Below are 19,754 nucleotides of genomic sequence, written 5' to 3' on the forward strand. Positions count from 1 at the left end.
ATATGATCTAAGCGATGTGAGAAAGATAAAATACCACGTTTTATAGCCAAGTATAGAAGTTAACCACAGAATAATTAAAATATGCACCGTTATGATACCAAAGGTACCGAAAGCAATATGAAAATAAATTATGAAACTTCGTGAATTTTCTATTAATTATTTTTATTTGAAACGACAAAGAAATGAGGTGACAGCAAAGTTTGTAAACCATTTTTTTAGTAAAAAGCGTGTTTGTTTATATATTTTTTGCTATCGGTAATTTTAGTTGCAAAAAATTTTAGGTGTACCGTTTTTTTATGTTCGTATTCAAAATATAATATATCACAAATGTTATTTTAACTTAGGAAGGGTTGTTTCGCAGAATTTTAACGATTCATCAAATTTCAACACCCATTTTCGGGTTCCGTGAAAGTACTATTCAAGTTTTGTTATTATATTGTTGTGTTCGTACAAACAGGTCTCCAACTCGTCTTGGAAACAGTTAATAAATAAGTGGTTCTTTTAGATTAATCAGGGATTTATTAATACTCCGCGTATTATAATGGTAACTCGATAGTCGACCTAACTAGTAGCTGGCTAATTGGAATCTGAAACAGTAAGTTTCTCTGAAAGCCTCCCCACTGGCCCTGGCGACTACTGGCCACTGGCTCCATCTTGCGGACTTCCACGCAAGCTCTATGCACTGCCATCTGTGCGTGCATCTATGAAGCTCTTACTTACCAACATATATCATTATGGGCTAGTTGTTTAACTGAAATAATAACAGAACTTGAAAAAATCTTTCACAGAACTTGAAAATTAACTTTGAAATTTGAAGAATTGTTCAAATTCTCCGAAACAACTCTTCCTTATAAAAATAAAATTTGTAAGAATATTTTATTACCTTTCAAAAGCAGTTTTTAGTTTTCGGATACGTTCATAAATATTCCATTTATTTGGATTTTATTGCAAAGCGGAAATATTCAAACCTTCTGTTAAACATACGGCAGAAGCCTGAGGAGTAAGTTCAAGTGTTTTGTTACAGCCGGAGTTTTATTTAATAAGAGAATTTTTAGGAAAACCCGGAGACACAAAATAAACCATCTTCAGTAAGCTTCTTCTTCTTTTTGAACGTTGGAAACCTCAGACAATTCGTTTAGAAAATACAGACATAGGTACACAATGGTTGATTGAAAGAATGTTTGATCGATTATACCAGAAAATAAAGAAAATTCGTCTCTCTTTTAGCATACGGACACGGCCACAAAACTGCTTATTTCCATTGTATGAAGAGTTAATCTTATGCATATTTTATAATTTTTTTGTTTTTTTTTTACAGGAGAAAAACTACGTGTGAATTCCTCATGTTATCGGCCGCCGTGATGGGAATAGAATTCGCCTACTCTATTGAAACAGCATTCGTTTCACCAATACTTTTAGAGCTAGGACTCGAGCATGAGAGAATGACAATGGTGTGGGCCCTATCTCCTCTTCTCGGCTTACTTTTTGCACCCTTCCTGGGCTCCCTCAGTGATAGATGCAATTCCAAGCTGGGCCGAAGAAGACCTTTGATCATCTTTCTGTGCATTGGTATCTTCCTCGGCATGGTTCTTGTGCCATTCGGTAAAGATATCGGCCTTCTCATGGGTGACAAAAAGATAATGACTGATGACTGGAATCTAATACCAACTAATTTGACTGCAAGCTATGAAAACACATCAATAGAATTTGCAGATCATTACAATCGAACCAGGATTGAAACAGAAAACTTGACAGCATTAAACGAGAATGGCACTGATGACTTGCATCTACCGACAGGTGGTAGCAGTGTGCCAATTATAGCGGTGATCCTAACCGTTTTCGGAACAGTTTTGATGGATTTTGATGCAGACGTCTGTCAGAGTCCGATTAGAGCATTTTTGCTGGAAGTCACGTTACCTGGTAAGTTTTTAATATGTTTTTTGTATCTATTGTGTTACCAGTGGCGGTTCTTTACGGGGGGATAATGAGGATAATCTCCAACAGTATTGAAGAAATCTACAAAAAATGGTCAATGAATGAATTTTAAATAAAAACAATTTGCATAAATATAATTTAAAATTTATTTCGGACCATTTTCAGGTTCGATTTTTGATGATGTACCATGGTGACAGGATGGATATACGAAGTCGACTTGATTACAATTCTCCCGTCTGGAACCCACATTACAATATTCATGTACAAGCTATTGAAAGAACACGAAATAAATTCTTACGTTTATTTTAGTTTTAATATGGGTTTTCCAGCAATTTTGTTGAACTACAACACTATTTTAAATGAAATAAATATGCTTAAATTGTCGGATGGAAGGATTTTAAATTTCTAAATTATGCATTCGATAATCCAGAATTGCTTATATTGATAAGCTTTCGGATTACACGTGTAATACTAGAAGTCGGAGTTTATTTCATATTGAATTATATTTAAAGATTGTTACTCAGGTAGTTTAGTTATGCATAATAAATACTGTATAATTTTTGCTATTCAAAAATAAAACGCCCTTAAAAGGGCGTTAATAAATGAATATTTGATAATAGGTAGGTGCATATACTCGTATATGTATTTCATACTTAAGCAATAAGCATCCCTTACACAAAAAGTCACTGACCCCAACTGTTAAATCACAGTTAAATCGATAACTTTACACTATCGATGATTTTAAACAGATTTTCCAAGCACGGTCGCGCTGTTGATAGCCAAGCCTATATTGATATTGCAATAGATAATAAAATGCACTGGAAGTATTGTGTATGAACATTCCGAAATACATCTATGTAAAAATATTAACTAATTGAAATATTATCCTAAATATGCATTCGATGTCAACATTTGCGCTTATATGAATTCTTTCAATTCTAAGAGCTTCGGTAGTTCAACTCTGTTAATAAGCCATTCATTTTGCATAACTAATGATATTATTAAAAAAGATTTGCGACAATATAGAGGCTGCGCTAAAATTTGACTATCGGCCTTCGGAAAACTTATTATCAATCGTTGACTGTCTTGCAAAATTTGCAAGATATCGCTAACTGACCATAGATAATGAATTTACTCAATATTGTATTGACATAGGGCTTTATCAATCTGATTAGGTGCGTGACTTGTCCATAAACATTTTAGTTTGAGAAATTTTATATGTATATTGTATATGTTCTTCGGATAGTAAGATTTCAGTCCGAGTCGCAACAGATGCCTATGAACTCGTGAATATAATAAGAGTTACAGAGCACATGTAGCGCGTACCTTATCTTGTGAAATAAATAGGTCAACAACTTTATAATTAATTGTTATCAAATAATTTAATGTAATACAAGAGAAGTGGACCTATTTGACAATGATAGTGATAATGGGATGAACACTGATAAACATGAAAAAAGCGATAACAGATACATTGTTGAACTTGCTTCTGATTAGCAATTCAATACTTAAGTTCATAATGCCAACAATTTTGATTATGCCGGTTTAATAAATGAACGTTAAACAATGTAACTATAAAAAAAATAATGACCATCGGTAGGTACTTGTGGGTTATCGCCTACCACATATTTTGATGGCTAGGTTTGAAAATTAGCCAAAGTAATTTACTAATAGGTGTCTATAGTGAAATCATAACCTAACCTGACCCCAAAAATATAGTGGACGATAACCTAAAAGCATCAAATCATGACTAGCAGTTCTGTGAACAGTTATTGACCTTGCGTAATGTTGATTACTCTGACATGACAGCTAGAAAAAGTTACAACGCTCATGCGTGCTGGTGGAATAAAAATGTACTATCAAACACGGCTATCATCTTGACAGGATTGACTGGACTACAGACAGACGAAATGCAAAGTGGTCGAATCAATAACTATATCTTTGTAGTTATTACTTACATAAATGCTCGGGTGAAAGGTTATTACTGTCACCGAAATTTTACATTCCTTTATCAAATAACCAGGCTTTTATTTTTATATATTTTTATTTTTTATATTATTGAAATCAGTAATTCCAAAAGTAGTCTATATCGACCCCTAGGAGTGTATTTCGATCTGCATGTAATAAAAAATAAAATTGGGGTCCACGAGAGTGGATCCCATTCAGGCCAATTTGAGGCCACATTTTTTGGGAATTTAATTTTTTTGTGGTTTCATATGGAATAGTTTTCAACGTACAACAGTGATTCTGAAATGTTGACGAAGAGGTCAAAAATTTTGGGGAAATCTAAAATATTCTGAGGAAAAACTCTAAAAATTCAAATTTTCCCGTGAAAATTTTGTGGAGAATAATTATTTCTAATCCTCGTATATTTGAAAATGATTCATTCCGAACATGTTACATACCCTATAAAATGATGAAAAAACAACAAATTATGATTATCAAGCCCTGATGATGCACACTGTAACGCTGTCCGAAACGTTGGCCAAAGAAGAAGGAAACGCAACACGACATAATAAAACACGATAAAATATGTTAATTAGTATAATTCCAACGATATGATATATTGGGATAGCCCAATGAAATGCCATCGATAAATTTAATAAACGTCTGAAGTTTTTGATCTGCGTTAATTGATAGTAAAAATAAATAAAGGACAATATTCAATTATTCCAATTTATATTTTATTTATTTTTCACTAGCTGTAACCCCGCCACGCGTTACTGTGGCTCAGTATGTTTGTGCCAAAGATAATAATAGTTGGTCCTTGCAGACAGAGAAACAAAAGCGGGTGTTGCTTTTACAAGATGGCGATGTTTAAAAAAACATGTCACAGGTGACATCTATATAATATAGGTATATAAAAACAAAAGTATATTCGAATGCGACGTTCTGCCAACATTTCAAACCATTCGGTAAAGAATTTAAGATTTAAGATTTTGAACAAACGAACAATTTTATTTATATAGATGGTCTGTTTAAAACGGTTATACAATAATATATTATTACAGAGAAGATTAAGAACTTAGAACACATTGTAAAGATACAGCAAATAAGAAATAGTTATGGGGGGACAGTTTTGCTATTTTGTGACATGCACAGACATAGGAATTAATAGACGAGAAGATAATGGCGAGGGGTAAAATCAACTGTTGAAGAACGAAGGGGGTTAAGCTGACTGTGATTCGTCAATAAATCAATCTGACAGTAAATAGGCATCTCGCATTATAATATCACCATTTAGTTCTTAAAAGTAAAATCTGCTTTTGAATGAATAGAAATTTTTACATGGGAGCGCAAATTACTCGCCACGTTATGAACTAATTTGCGAAGTCCAAATTCGGCAAAGTAAATTTCTTCTGTTTGCAGAGTCGTAGTTAGTTTCAGAGTATTTAGTTAAGACACTTTTACAAATGTTTCATAATTTACTTACCCCAGTAAACAACGATGAGCACACTTGAGAATCGCTACATTGTGATGTGATAGTATATGTTTCTAAAACTGATCCATATAATACGGTGTGAATAAGCTTAAAATAAAGTAAAATAATGCTTACTTATGGAATGTAATACGACAATTGGGTTTATTCTCTTTTTCACATCTATTTTTACAAGTTTTCATATCACAAGTCAACATTTTGCCGTGTTATTTCGTAAAATGAACCGATGATGCCTCGACCATAGTTCGCACAAGAATGATGACGTCACGTTTTCAAATTTCACTTGAGGCCATACGCGAGCCCAGCCGGCTCCAATGGAACCGGTATGGGGAGTGGGGATAATACGCTTTTAATCACTTAGGGCAGGTCTACTAATATTCATATGTCTATGGTGACATGCCTCAAAAGCTGCCAATTGACTAAAAATGAGATTGGTGAAGTTTCAGCTCAATTGTTTAAGGTTAACCCGTGCCTCATCAAGGTTGAAGTTTAACTTTCTACAATTTTTATTTTTATTAATTACCTAACAATATTGCAAGCTTTAATTACATGTGCTGTCCAGATTTTGCTTTATTTATTTTCTCAATTGGTACATAAAAAAGGGTGTAGTTAAAACTGTTTTCAAAGTAAATACAGCACAATCCAAATTGAAAATGATGGATTTACGAGAAAAGAAATGCAAAAAGGTATAAAAAACAAGAGAAATAATGTTCAAAATTTGATATATATATTTAATATACAAAAGAAAGAAGTTATTATTATTATTATTTACATTTACAATTAATTATCAGATTAAAGTGGTAATGGCCTAGATAACGTGGCTTTTGAAGAGTCAGGAAAAAAATTTCGACATTCCAATAGAACTTGTAACAGAAACTGTCGTTGTTCTTCGTCAACAGGAATCACAGGAATTGAAGTCTTGGATTAATTTTACCCCTCTCTCAGCTGTGTCATTGACAACCTTGAAACCGTTCACTATTTTTTTTGCTTTTAAATAATGTGCATTTTCACACTATATATCAGGATCCGTATTTAAAAATTCTGTATCAATTTCAAATCTTGTGAAAACATTTAGAGTTTGATGAGAAACAAAAAAATCGATATCTTTGTCCAATAAATTATCCACTCGATGGAGGCTGAGTTTTGCTTTCACATCCCTATCACATGTTTGTTCTTCAATTGGAATTAATTGTAGACTTTTTATAGCCATGCTTGTTTTGACATTTTTTTCTAAATTTTCGTCGAAGAAAGAAAATGCGACTTGCTCAGAATTGAGGTACCACAGATTATTTATCATCTTAGACAGTGCCCTGTCTGCAAGTTCTTTATCGATTTCTCTATATTTTACAAGTGATTTTAAAAATTGTAGGTCTTGGTTGGGGGCCAAAGTGATTTTTGGGGGCGTTAAATCACGCTTTTACATATGTGTTTATTAAAAATAAACAAATGTCAGTGGTTGCTTTTTTTTCTAAATTTGTTAATGTAAATTTATCCCTGAAAAGATATATTTTGATACAATAAATGGCCTTTGTCATCCATCTAGCTTGATGATTGGCACCAGGAACTTTGAAAAAAGTATCTTTTGGGGGAGTACGTCCTAACACAACTAACGAAAGTTGCATTAATTCTTTGTAATCATCCCTTGGCTGTTGGTTTTTTAATTGTTCTGTAAGAAAAATTGATATTTCAATTCCCTATTTTAGGTCTTATATTTTTATCTTCAATAGCAGTTTTGTATTTTGTCTTGTCTAGCTTCGACCACCCAGTCTGAAAGTTTTTAAAAATATTTGAGTGGGGTCCAGTAGTTGAGCCCATTTTTAAATCAAAAACTTATTTGAGAATAATTTCTAAAATATGGTAGCGACATGCTAAATAAAGAAGATTTTTCTCTAATAATTGCTCCAACAAAACGCAGGTTCAGTTAAAGCGACCAGTATTTACCGCAGTGGTATCAAAACACATTGCCTGGATTTTGCAATAAAGCCATTTTTTCGGTAATAATCTCTACACTTCCTCTAGCGTACTTCCTTTTCTATATTTCTGGTTCTCCTTCCTCTGTGTCGGGAAAATTCACCTCCATCTCTTCTTGTTCCTTTTCTTCTGATGTGCTGCTTGTTGAAGATTCTAGTTGTGCAATTAAATTTACATCTTCTAAAAAAAAGGAAGAAACCCATTAAGCGGTAACAAGCAGCAAAGCGCTCACGGAATAGGCATCAAGTCAAATAATCTCAAGAAAAAAAGGATAGGGAAAACGTCAAAAAAGAGAGAAAAACTCTACTAACCTACTTTTTTGTGATTTTTCCAATCTCGCCATCTCAGCTGCATGTTTTTTTTCTCTTCATTGTTGTGCTTTTACTAAATTCATGTCAACGCCTCCCATGCAGCCAGGACGTCCTTTTTTTCTCTGAAGTAACAAAAACTGCTTGTCTTCTTCAACAGTGTTTTTTAATGCATCCTGATGAGCAATATCAAAAAGGTCATCAAGGGCTGACTTGAAAGCTTCTACTTTTTTTATTTTGAGCTGTGCTTTTAGATCTGTTAGCGTTTTTTTGTAGTTTTCTCCACTCTTCGTACAGTTTTTCAAGCTTTATAACACAATATTGAAAGTGTTTGGTTGGTATCTTAGCTTTCTCCCAAATAATTACAACTTCCTGTATTGTAAGTCTTGTAGCTTCTCTGGTGTTCAATTTCACTTGCCGTATTTTATAAAATAAGCTGCATGAAACTTGACAATTAGATGGTAATTTACAGCCAGTGATTTGATGAGACATGTGGCCAATTAAATACACCATTTCTTTCTGCCTTGAACTCGAACCTGCACGAGCATGGCTCGTTAATGCTGTAGAAGACATAGTCCCACAAAAACCTCACAAGAAAAAACTCACTAAAAAAACGTTGTTCAATAATGTTGAGAATGTTCAGAATGTTCACTTGTTCACTGTTTGAAAAGCAAACGTTAACTAAAGTGCTCCGACCTCTCCCGCGCACTTTCGAAAGAGTGGAAAAACCCCAGGTACCCCAGACAACGAACACAAAAGAAAGGGTGTGGTTTATGACACTCCAGGTAGGGATTCTCTGAAGAAAGGGTCCTTGGCAATAGCTCTTCTGTAACAAATCCGACCTTTTAAGGGATATAACTATAAACCAGATAATAACTATTAACTTGCAATTCCTAAAAACATTTATAAAGTTGAAAAAAATGTTTGTTTTGTGTTTTATCATATATTATATTATTTTATTAAATATGATGTCGTTTATTATATTGTTTGATAATATATAATGTTCAAAGGAAACAAAATTTGATCAAAAGTGATTAAATGAAGTTTTTATTTTTGCAAAAAATCGTTTTTTTCATATTTAATCTCGATGAGGCACGGGTTAACATTATCCAATTGAGCTAAAACTTTCCGAATCTTATTTTCTAGACAAATGGCAAATATTAGGGGGGGGGTCAGGCCGGCATTAGGACGAAAATATTTTTTCACCTTTTACCTTGTAACCACCCTAGTACACACTTATTGACACGCTATTAAACTTTGCTGTTTTATTATTTCCAGAGGACCATGCGAGAGGACTGAGCATTTTTACCGTCATGACCGGAGTGGGAGGGTTCCTCGGATATGTGATTGGAGGCATCGATTGGAATGCCCTTATTATTGGTAAGTAAATACTTCAAAGCATTACATTTTATTTTTCTAGATGATGAATTAGCAACTTTTCGAGGGATTCATTCAGAAACATCTGAGATTTTAGTAATATATTGATCACTTTTATTTCAAATATACCCTGCGGAAAAATCCATTTCCTAAGAGTATTGCGGCACATGAACATTTGAGATTATTACCTACTGATTAGGTAAATGATCATCTGTGCGCAAGCCCATTGTAAAGAATGATCAATCATTTTCAGACTCATAAACTTTAGTATTTTGGCTTGTGAACAATAATGTTTAGGCACATGTTAAACAATATTCCAGGAAGATATCTGGGCGGTAACATCAAGACTGTGTTCACGCTGATCATGGTCATATTCATCCTCTGCATCGTCATCACGCTGTCCAGCTTCCGGGAGATCCCGCTTCCGGTCATACGGGAGGAGGAACGCCGGAACCAGGAAAGGGAAAATGTAAATATACATAAATACTCTAACCAAGTCACAATATCATACATCATCAGCGTTAGAAGCCTTAAAAGGTCTTAGACTTTTCTGGGAAACCTAAATAATCTAACCAAGCCACAATATCATACATCATCAGCGTTGCGAGCCTTGAAGGATTCTAGGCGTCTCTAGCAAACCTAAATACTCTAACGAAGCCACAATATCATACATCATCAGCGTTGCGAGCCTTGAAGGGTCCTAGGCGTCTCTAGCAAACCTAAATACTCTAACAAAGCCACAATATCATACATCATCAGCGTTACAAGCCTTGAAGGATTCTAGGCGTCTCTAGCAAACCTAAATACTCTAACGAAGCCACAATATCATACATCATCAGCGTTACAAGCCTTGAAGGATTCTAGGCGTCTCTAGCAAACCCAAATACTCTAACGAAGCCACAATATCATACATCATCAGCGTTACAAGCCTTGAAAGGTCCTAGGCGTCTCTAGCAAACCTAAATACTCTAACGAAGCCACAATATCATACATCATCAGCGTTACAAGCCTTGAAGGATCCTAGGCGTCTCTAGCAAACCTAAATACTCTAACGAAGCCACAATATCATACATCATCAGCGTTACAAACCTTGAAGGGTCCTAGGCGTCTCTAGCAAACCTAAATACTCTAACGAAGCCTCAATATCATACATCATCAGCGTTACAAGCCTTGAAGGGTTCTAGGCGTCTCTAGCAAACCTAAATACTCTAATGAAGCCACATTATCATACATCATCAGCGTTGCGAGCCTTGAAGGGTCCTAGGCGTCTCTAGCAAACCTAAATACTCTAACGAAGCCTCAATATCATACATCATCAGCGTTACAAGCCTTGAAGGGTTCTAGGCGTCTCTAGCAAACCTAAATACTCTAATGAAGCCACATTATCATACATCATCAGCGTTGCGAGCCTTGAAGGGTCCTAGGCGTCTCTAGCAAACCTAAATACTCTAACGAAGCCTCAATATCATACATCATCAGCGTTACAAGCCTTGAAGGGTTCTAGGCGTCTCTAGCAAACCTAAATACTCTAATGAAGCCACATTATCATACATCATCAGCGTTGCGAGCCTTGAAGGGTCCTAGGCGTCTCTAGCAAACCTAAATACTCTAACAAAGCCACAATATCATACATCATCAGCGTTACAAGCCTTGAAGGATTCTAGGCGTCTCTAGCAAACCTAAATACTCTAACGAAGCCACAATATCATACATCATCAGCGTCACAAGCCTTGAAGGATTCTAGGTGTCTCTAGCAAACCTAAATACTCTAACGAAGCCACAATATCATACATCATCAGCGTTACAAGCCTTGAAGGATTCTAGGCGTCTCTAGCAAACCTAAATACTCTAACAAAGCCACAATATCATACATCATCAGCGTTGCGAGCCTTGAAGGGTCCTAGGCGTCTCTAACAAACCTAAATACTCTAATGAAGCCACAATATCATAAATCATATGAGCCTTTAACTACTGTCTTAATGGCATATATATTTACACGTGTAGAGACTTAACATACTTTGGGTTTTGCCCGTCATACATCATTAGCGTTACAATTCTTGAAGGGTCCATACGCCTCCACTGCCGTCAGTGTCCATTGCTTTGGGCAAACAATTATTGTAAAATTTGCTGTCCAAAAATATTATGCCCAATCAGCATAACCTATGTAATAACATACTAAAATATATCAACTTTATTTAACATCGTCGTAAATGTTTTTCTTAATTTTAGCTGACAGTCCCAGAAGTGATTCTCACGAACCACCAAATAATAACAAACTCCAAACTGGATACACTTCTCAAGTCTAAGGAAGTAGCCGACACAGGGGACCCCAAGGATGAACTTCTGGAAGTCAAGAAGGACAAAATGCTGACTTTTTCTGAATACTTCAAGTCGCTGACTTCAATGCCCAACTCACTGAAGATACTGTTCTTGACAAACCTGTTGACTTGGATGTCCCACCTGAGTTACTCACTGTATTTTACGGACTTTGTGGGAGAGTGTGTGTTTGGCGGTGATCCAACAGTAAGTACATAATAATTTGTGGAGAAATTGCTATACAACCTAATTTATCTAACCTATAACTTATCATTAAGCCTTGGGTATAAATAATAATTTGTTACTGATGGCTTACAACTAAGAACTAACTAGTGACTTACAACTAAAACTTACAGCTAGCAACTAACCACTGAGATTTATAACTTAAATCTAAGACTTATTAATTTATAAACGCCCTTTTTAGATGCTTTTACATATGAATAGTAGTTTTTTACAGTATTATCAATGTATTGCGTCAGTAACAATCGCTTGTATTTATACAGTGATAAATTGAAGATGTCCTCTGACTTGGCACAATTATTTCGCTCCTAGTATTCTGGGTAATGAGGAATACATTATGGCAGTGGTTTGACGTCCTCCGTGGTAGAGGGGTAAGGCTCCCGACTAGCAAGCTGGAGGTCGCGGGTTCAAATCCCGGCGAACGCAAGTACATTTATTTGTGTTATTCTACATAATACTTATTAAAAAAAATATATTGTATGTTAGCGGCGCGTTCCAGTGTGGAAGATACTTTCAGTATCGCCCTGGCGTAAGACCACAATTCAGATTTACACGTTTGCTTGAAATGGCTTTGGCCGTGTTTGGTGACCAGATCTGAACAGCCAGGTACTTCCCCACCTCCCTCTACCCTATCTCCTTCCCCTCCCCTCTACCTTCAGCCTCACAATACACCCTAATTGGGGATGCCATTGCCCCACTCGCTGCCTTAGTTCTTGTATGTTCAATAAACCATTTTGCAAATTTTACAGGAGACGTTTTTTTTGTTTTTACAGGCAAATTCTAAATAATTCTCGGCTTTGGTCACTTCATTTTATACATATGTATTACAGGAAATGTTGAAACGTCTAATTTCGAAGTTTGAAGCTATAATATGCCCATATTATGACTTTAAAGGTGGATATTGAACATTGGTTGAAAATAATGTTTAATTCTTTTGGATATTGAACACATTGTTAGAATATTGAACAATTCGGCGTGCAAAACTTTGAGATATTTTATGTTCAATAAGCCAAATAGTGGTAAATTGTACGTACAGGGTGATTTTCAGATTTCAAACAATTTAATTTTATCTTGTAAGTAGTAGTTGTCCTAAATTATTACTTTGAAATATGTACACAAACAGCGTTCTTCAGGTAATTGTCAACAAAGGCGACACTTTTTAAATCATTCAAATATTATGATTAAGGTTATATAAGTTTGAAAGCGTAACTATGTACAAAGATACGTCTTAATGATGTTTCGTATGAGTAAGCTGTGCATTATTAAACATACTAATTTCGATTGTCGGTGCATGCGTGATGTGAAATATTCATATGTGTAACAACATAGGTAAAATTATTCATTTTTTTTTATTTCTTGGGCATTAACTATGTAACAATTTCTAGACATTTTGTTTTGAAGAGTTTTATTTTAAATGTACATTTACATTTAAAATAAAACTCTTCAAAACAAAAAAATATTCAAGTTCATATTTAATTTTAAAATTGGAACTGATAAGTATTAAATCATATCAGACAAACGAAAATGTGGGTACCAAAATTATTTTATAAATTATATACATACATATATTTGGAGGGCTTTCGCTTTGTTTTTTTTTTTTTAATTATGTTTGTTATTTTTCAAGTTTACTTATTTTCGAATAGTATTTTTTTCCTTTTATATTTCTATTATATTATAACGTGAAGACATTTTTATTTTTTTATAAATAATAAATAACCCGTGGATTATAATACGACAAACAAGTTTATGGAAAGGCGGAACAGACACTGAAATAAAAAAAAATAAAAAAATGTGCTGAAATTATAAGCTACAAAAATTACTAGTTTCGGTGGAGGGGCCTGAGGTCGTCAGTCGTTTGAAATATTTCACGGAAAACACATAACTGAACATTGTTTGTTCAACACAATTTATTTATTGACCACATATTTAACATAATACGTTTTTAATGATAAAGTCCACAAATCGGTTAATTTTATCTTTAGAGTATTTAAAACGTATTAAAATAAACAAATTACGAATAAAAATTACTAATTTATTATGACTTGTTTTACGTAAAGAACGAAAGGTGTAATAAATAGTTTAATTAATAAATAATAAATGGAGCATCCTGTGTATATGCCTAGCAAGTTCAAAAAGTACATGTAAAATATATTGTAAATGCGTATAAATAACATAATTTTAAGACTTACCTCTCTATTTGAGCCACTGGTCTAAGGTTTGTTGATTCTGTAGTCGGTGAAGTCATTTTTCACTTCAATAATAGCAGTTTATTCACAATTAAACGTATTTTTAATAGAACAATGCGAAGCTCTGATAGCAGTTCGAAAACAATAAAAAACCAAGATGACCGCTAACAATCCTAAAGCCGTAACAAGCCGACTCCTGATTGGTTGAAAGTGAATATTGAACATGCAAGAACTCAAATTGCGGCACGAATAGGCAGAACGTTGAACAAATATGTATGAACTTTTTTAAAACTATTCTATGCATAACTTTGAGTGTTTGAACGTTCAATATACAGAATATTGAACATACAAGAACTAACAAATTGTTCCGTGAGTGGATATTGGCACTCGAGAAATGCTGAAAATAGCAGTTAAAAACCGAAAAATTTGGTTTTTTTTAGCTACATTAATGCGTAATAGGCTAATGAACACAATGGCATTCATAACTCAGTTTTGCTAAAAAAGGCTTATTGAACATACAAGAACTAGGACAGCGCACTGGCGCCAGAAGGTTGGGACTCTTGTGCGGTTTCACACAAAAAAATATAATTTAAGGCGAAGATTAATGCTAAATCACTATTTTGATTAATCTTTATGAAGAATTGGTGTACATTATGAAAACCAAAAAATATGCTTTAGATAAATTGAAGGTTTTCCTATCGTTCCCCTTGAGTAGAATACAAATAAAAAAAAAAAATTACTCAATAAAAAATATAAATGTAAACTACTAAAAAAAATTTTTTTCAAAAGAAATGTATGAACGAGTAAAGCAAACAACTTTAAAAAAACAATATTTTTAATACAGTATTATAGCTAAGATTATCTGTGATAGTTTCCTTTGATTAACTTTTTTGTTTTCTTATAAAATTATGTACAAAATAAATAAAAAACCACTTTTGTGCTTGAAATCGAACGTTTCTAGACTCCAGTTTCTAGAATGCTTATTATCTACATTTGTGGCAATATAAGGCATACCAAGAATGTAGACATTTTTGGCTTGTAGCTTCCTCCTAACGTTTTGTATAATTTCCCAGGCATTGCCGGGCACACCAGAGCTGGACCTGTACAATCAGGGCGTGCGCTACGGATGCTGGGGGTTGGCCCTGTACTGTCTGGCATGCGCAGCTTACTCAACTATCATAGATTGGCTCATCAAAGTATACAGGTAAAGTAAACAAATATATTATCACAATTCAATCAACAAAGTCAATGACAGACGTCAAGTATAATTTTGCTCCGTATAAAATAGTGGAACAAAGCGCAAAAGTTTAATGTAAACATTATATAACTTGTGTATCTGTGCATCATAGTGCGGCGGAAATTCTGGAACTAATTTTATGTATGTACTGAACCGCATTCAAGATAAACTCATTACAAAAAAATTTAAAAACTGAGATTTTAACAAATTATTTGGACGCCCTACCTACATATGGCATATTTACTCTACTAGTCAATAGATGTCAGTAAATACCTACATCCATTAAAATTATAAAATAAATTGAGTTACGCCTACGAATCAATAGATGGCAATGCTTGCAAACTTGTGAAGGAAAATATTTTTAATTCAACTATTGCCCAATAGATGGTGACAGGTTTATAAACATCAAAATTATATTTATTTTTTATAAATAATAGAAATCAAAGTTTTTAGTGCACATTGGATCATTTACTAACCCAATATAAAAGTGAATTTAGTTCAGTTGCGGGCAGCGGTCTTCACTACTACTCAACTCTACTTTCCCAATACAATTATTCTGGATACATCAGAACCAAAATTTATCACTCGCGTTACGAATTTTGACTGCCAACAGGCGCAAAGACAACTTTACCACCTAACTAACCACATAACCACAACATGAATAATTGCAAAGCCTGTTCAGAACCCACTCTCTCCGACGAGTCCGTATTTACCTGCGCCGTGTGCAAGGGAATATTCCATTTGCACTGCAGCGGAGTGGCAGAGACCTCATACCGTCGACTCACTAAAGAACGACGCGCCCAAATTAAATGCAAGAAATGCCTATCTGACACTCCGGCTTTCAATGTCACTGCCAGCGGTGCCTCAACTTTGGACAACGAACTACTATTAAAACAAAACGCAATACTCGACCAAAACACCCAAATTCTCGCCACAATCTCAGCAATGAGTAAACAATACGAGGATATTCTACTTCGAGTCCACGAACTCGAGAATATAAACAAAAAACTTGAAAAAAAAAACTGTGATCTTGAAGCGCGCTTAGAGCTAATAGAAGGACAATTTGAAAATTTAGACAGGGAAAACAGGTCGAAAAACGTAGAAATACGTGGAATCCCGGAAATAAGCGGAGAAGACTTAAAAAATGTTGTTTTCAATATCCAAAAAATTACAAATGCCGGAACAGAAGTGAAAAACGTGGAAGCAGCCTACCGTACTGGACAAAAAACCAACAAGGATTTACAACGGCCGATAATCCTCAGATTCAAAACAAACGATGACCGTGACATCTTCTTAAATGACATAAAAACATTTAACAAGCGATCTGCAAATCGGGAGGATAAACTAAACACAAATATCATAGGAATGGCAGGAAAGAGCTCTCAGATTTATATCAATGAACACTTGACATTTCGAGCTAAACATCATTGGTTTCTTGCACGTAAGGCTACACGAGACAATATTTTTAAGTTTGCCTGGACCAGAGGGGGACAAGTATATGTACGCAAAGACGTTGGGACGCCCGTTATACTTATCAATGAAAAAACCAAAAACCTTTTATCTCCCTCACCAAATAACTTATAATCAACTTTCATCCTTTGGTATACTTTTATTTTACTGGATTCTCCTGTATACTATTATATATTCATCTATATATTACTTGATACTCTCTGTTACAAAAAACATATTATTGGATTTTTCTAGCCCAAAGACATTTAACAAAAGCATGTACCCCATCATTGTTTTTAATCGATCAAATAACTTAATACAATCACCTCTTTCCAGTAATCTACTTTTCTTATCATGTAGAAAATGTGTTATTGTAATTGCATCAAAACCATTACAACTTACTATGCTTTATACAATTATATACATTGCTTATTTTGTTATTGCTTTTAATAACTGGCGAACTCCTTCTCGACTATTGCCAACAACAGAAACCAGTGGTACAACTTATTTTAATAATATTCTACATATTGATACGATTACCCTTAAATGCAATATTACTTTAATTACTAACAAGAATGAAATTAACTTTTTAAATTTTATTGTTTTTAGTTCTGCGAACAATAAGAATTTTCGGAAATATTTTTTTTTTCTTACATTACTTAACCGTGCGTTATTTTTACCTACAAACAAGATTTTTATCTCAAAATCATTATTTCAAATCCCATGTATACCACATATTCATTATACCATTGCTTTCAATTCTTATTTCTATAATCTTCCTAATTTCAAAATGACCAAGTATAAATTATATTCTTATGTTACATCTTCACAACAAATCAATACCTATATTACTAATAAAGATATCACTGTCACTACATCTTTACTATTAATAATTAACGCAATGCAAAAAACCAAAAAATGGAAGACTTAGCAGATCTACTAGATAATACAACACCTATCCCATGTTCATCAACCAACGATTCTGAAGTTGTACGTCAATTATTATTAACTAATTCTACCCTTATGATATTTTCAATGAACATTAGAAGTATTAACAAAAATTTTGATGAATTATCCATTCTTCTTACTGACCTTGCCTTAGATTTCGATGTAATTGTCTTGACCGAATGCTGGATTCAAAAAAATTTCCTTCCTAAAACAATAAAAAACTACAATCACTATAACACACTACATAACCAAACTCAAAACGATGGCGTTATTGTATACATCAAAAATCACATCCCACACTCAGTCAAAGAGATCAGAATTAAAAACGCCAACTGCCTTCAAATACAACTTGATAACCTCATAACAATCCTTACTATATACAGATCTCCGAATACACATAATATAACCCCATTCTTATACTCACTACAAGAAATATTAACAAACATAAAACACTGCCAAAACACTTACATAATTGGTGACCTTAACATAAATATAATCAACAAAACGCATCCTCAAGCCAACGAATACCTAAATGCACTAACTTTATTAGGATATTTGCCAGCTGTCACCTCTCCAACAAGAGAATCAGACATAAACAATAGTAGTTGTATAGATCATGTGTTCGTTAAGAGTAAACTAGACAACAAATCCATTGTATATCAATCAACTATAACAGACCACTATGCAATCATTACTTCCATTACCAAAAAAATTCACAAACCAACTCAAAATGCTCCACCCCAAGTAATGATTTCTTATGAAATTCTCCTAGATCATGTCTCGAAAGAAAATTGGGAACTCATCTATTCTTGTACTGATGCCAACTCTGCATGCGATTTATTTATAAATACTTTACATAACCACTTGGCCAAAGCAACATCATATTCAAAAACTAAAACAAACCGATCGCAAACAAAAATTAAACCATGGATCACTGCTGGTATTCTCCACTGTATCAGAAAGCGTGATAAGATCCATCACTTCTGTAGGAAAAACCCTAGCGACTATGCATCTCTCATATTCTACAAACGTTATAGAAATAACTGCAAAAAAATAATTGACACTGTTAAAAGGGATTATTACAAAAAAAAAATCAGTGAAGCTACCGATGAGAAAAAAAAAATTTGGAATATCATAAAAGATATAGCCAACATTAATAAAACCGACACACCTATTGTTAAAATTAATATCGAAGACAAAACAATACATGTAAATTCTGAACCTGAAAAAATATCCGACCATTTCAATCAATTTTTTTGCAATATCGGTCCCAACTTAGCAAAAAAAATTTTAGCCAGAAAAAACGTCTCAGAGAAAGATCTTGCAAATGGTATACCTATCAGTACTCTGACCTACAACCCGTTTCACTTCACTCCCACTACTGAATCAGAAATTATGGAAATAATAGCATCTCTCAAAAACTCCACCGGAATAGATCACATCTCGGCAAAAATTATTAAACACCTCCAAAAATTTATCGCCCCCCCTCTTAAACACATAATCAACTCAAGCTTCAAAACTGGTACTTTTCCTAACTCCTTAAAACAGGCTACAATAATCCCAATCTTCAAAGCAGGTGACAAATTATCTGTAAATAACTACCGACCGATATCCTTACTAAGCACAATATCTAAAATTGTAGAAAAAGCTGTAAAACATAGACTGTGTAAGTTCCTCGAAGATAACAACATATTATCGGACAACCAATATGGCTTTCGCAAAGGTAGAAGTACATCTGATGCAATAGCTGCCCTCACGAAAATCGTTTCCTATAATCTTGACATTGGTCGCAAACCACTGGCTGTCTTTCTCGATCTTGCGAAAGCATTTGATACGGTCTCTCATTCCTTACTGCTAAAAAAACTACATCGGGTTGGAATAACAGGAGTAGCCTACACATGGTTTGAAAACTATCTAATGAACCGAACACAACAAACTCTCATCCACTCTGACAAAACACATATAAGCGAAAAATTACCTATGTCCTTTGGTGTACCTCAAGGCAGTATACTAGGACCAATTTTATTTCTTGTATACATAAACTCACTTTGTGCCATGAATATTGGAGGTAAAATATTATCATTTGCCGATGACACTGTTCTAATATTTGAAGATGTAACATGGGAATCAGTCACTAACAAAGCTAATAATGGTCTATTAAAAGTAAAACATTGGCTGGACACAAACCTCCTCACACTTAACATCGACAAAACCCAATATATGACATTTTCCATCCGCAAACATAATGTACCCAACAACTGCCCTAAACCTATTATTCACTCGTGTTCATTCAATTTACACACTCACGAAATCACACCTAATATAAATTGCACGTGTTCTACCCTTAA

General features: G+C 34.2%; 1 protein-coding gene across 1 annotated transcript in view; it reads left to right on the forward strand.

The window, feature by feature from the left end:
- Positions 1 to 19,754, forward strand: part of LOC149410364 (membrane-associated transporter protein-like) — a 42,930-nt gene that overhangs the window by 12,004 nt on the left and 11,172 nt on the right. The window contains exons 3-7 of the mRNA XM_089648561.1: positions 1,319 to 1,920; positions 8,932 to 9,033; positions 9,351 to 9,499; positions 11,260 to 11,553; positions 14,846 to 14,976. Of these exons, the coding sequence (XP_089504687.1) occupies positions 1,319 to 1,920; positions 8,932 to 9,033; positions 9,351 to 9,499; positions 11,260 to 11,553; positions 14,846 to 14,976 (1,278 nt within the window). The remainder of the gene's footprint in view (positions 1 to 1,318; positions 1,921 to 8,931; positions 9,034 to 9,350; positions 9,500 to 11,259; positions 11,554 to 14,845; positions 14,977 to 19,754) is intronic.

The sequence above is a fragment of the Hesperophylax consimilis genome, chromosome 28 (assembly GCF_061612785.1).
Source record: "Hesperophylax consimilis isolate HC1 chromosome 28, BYU_Hcon_1.0, whole genome shotgun sequence".
NCBI classification, from domain to species: Eukaryota; Metazoa; Arthropoda; class Insecta; order Trichoptera; family Limnephilidae; genus Hesperophylax; species Hesperophylax consimilis.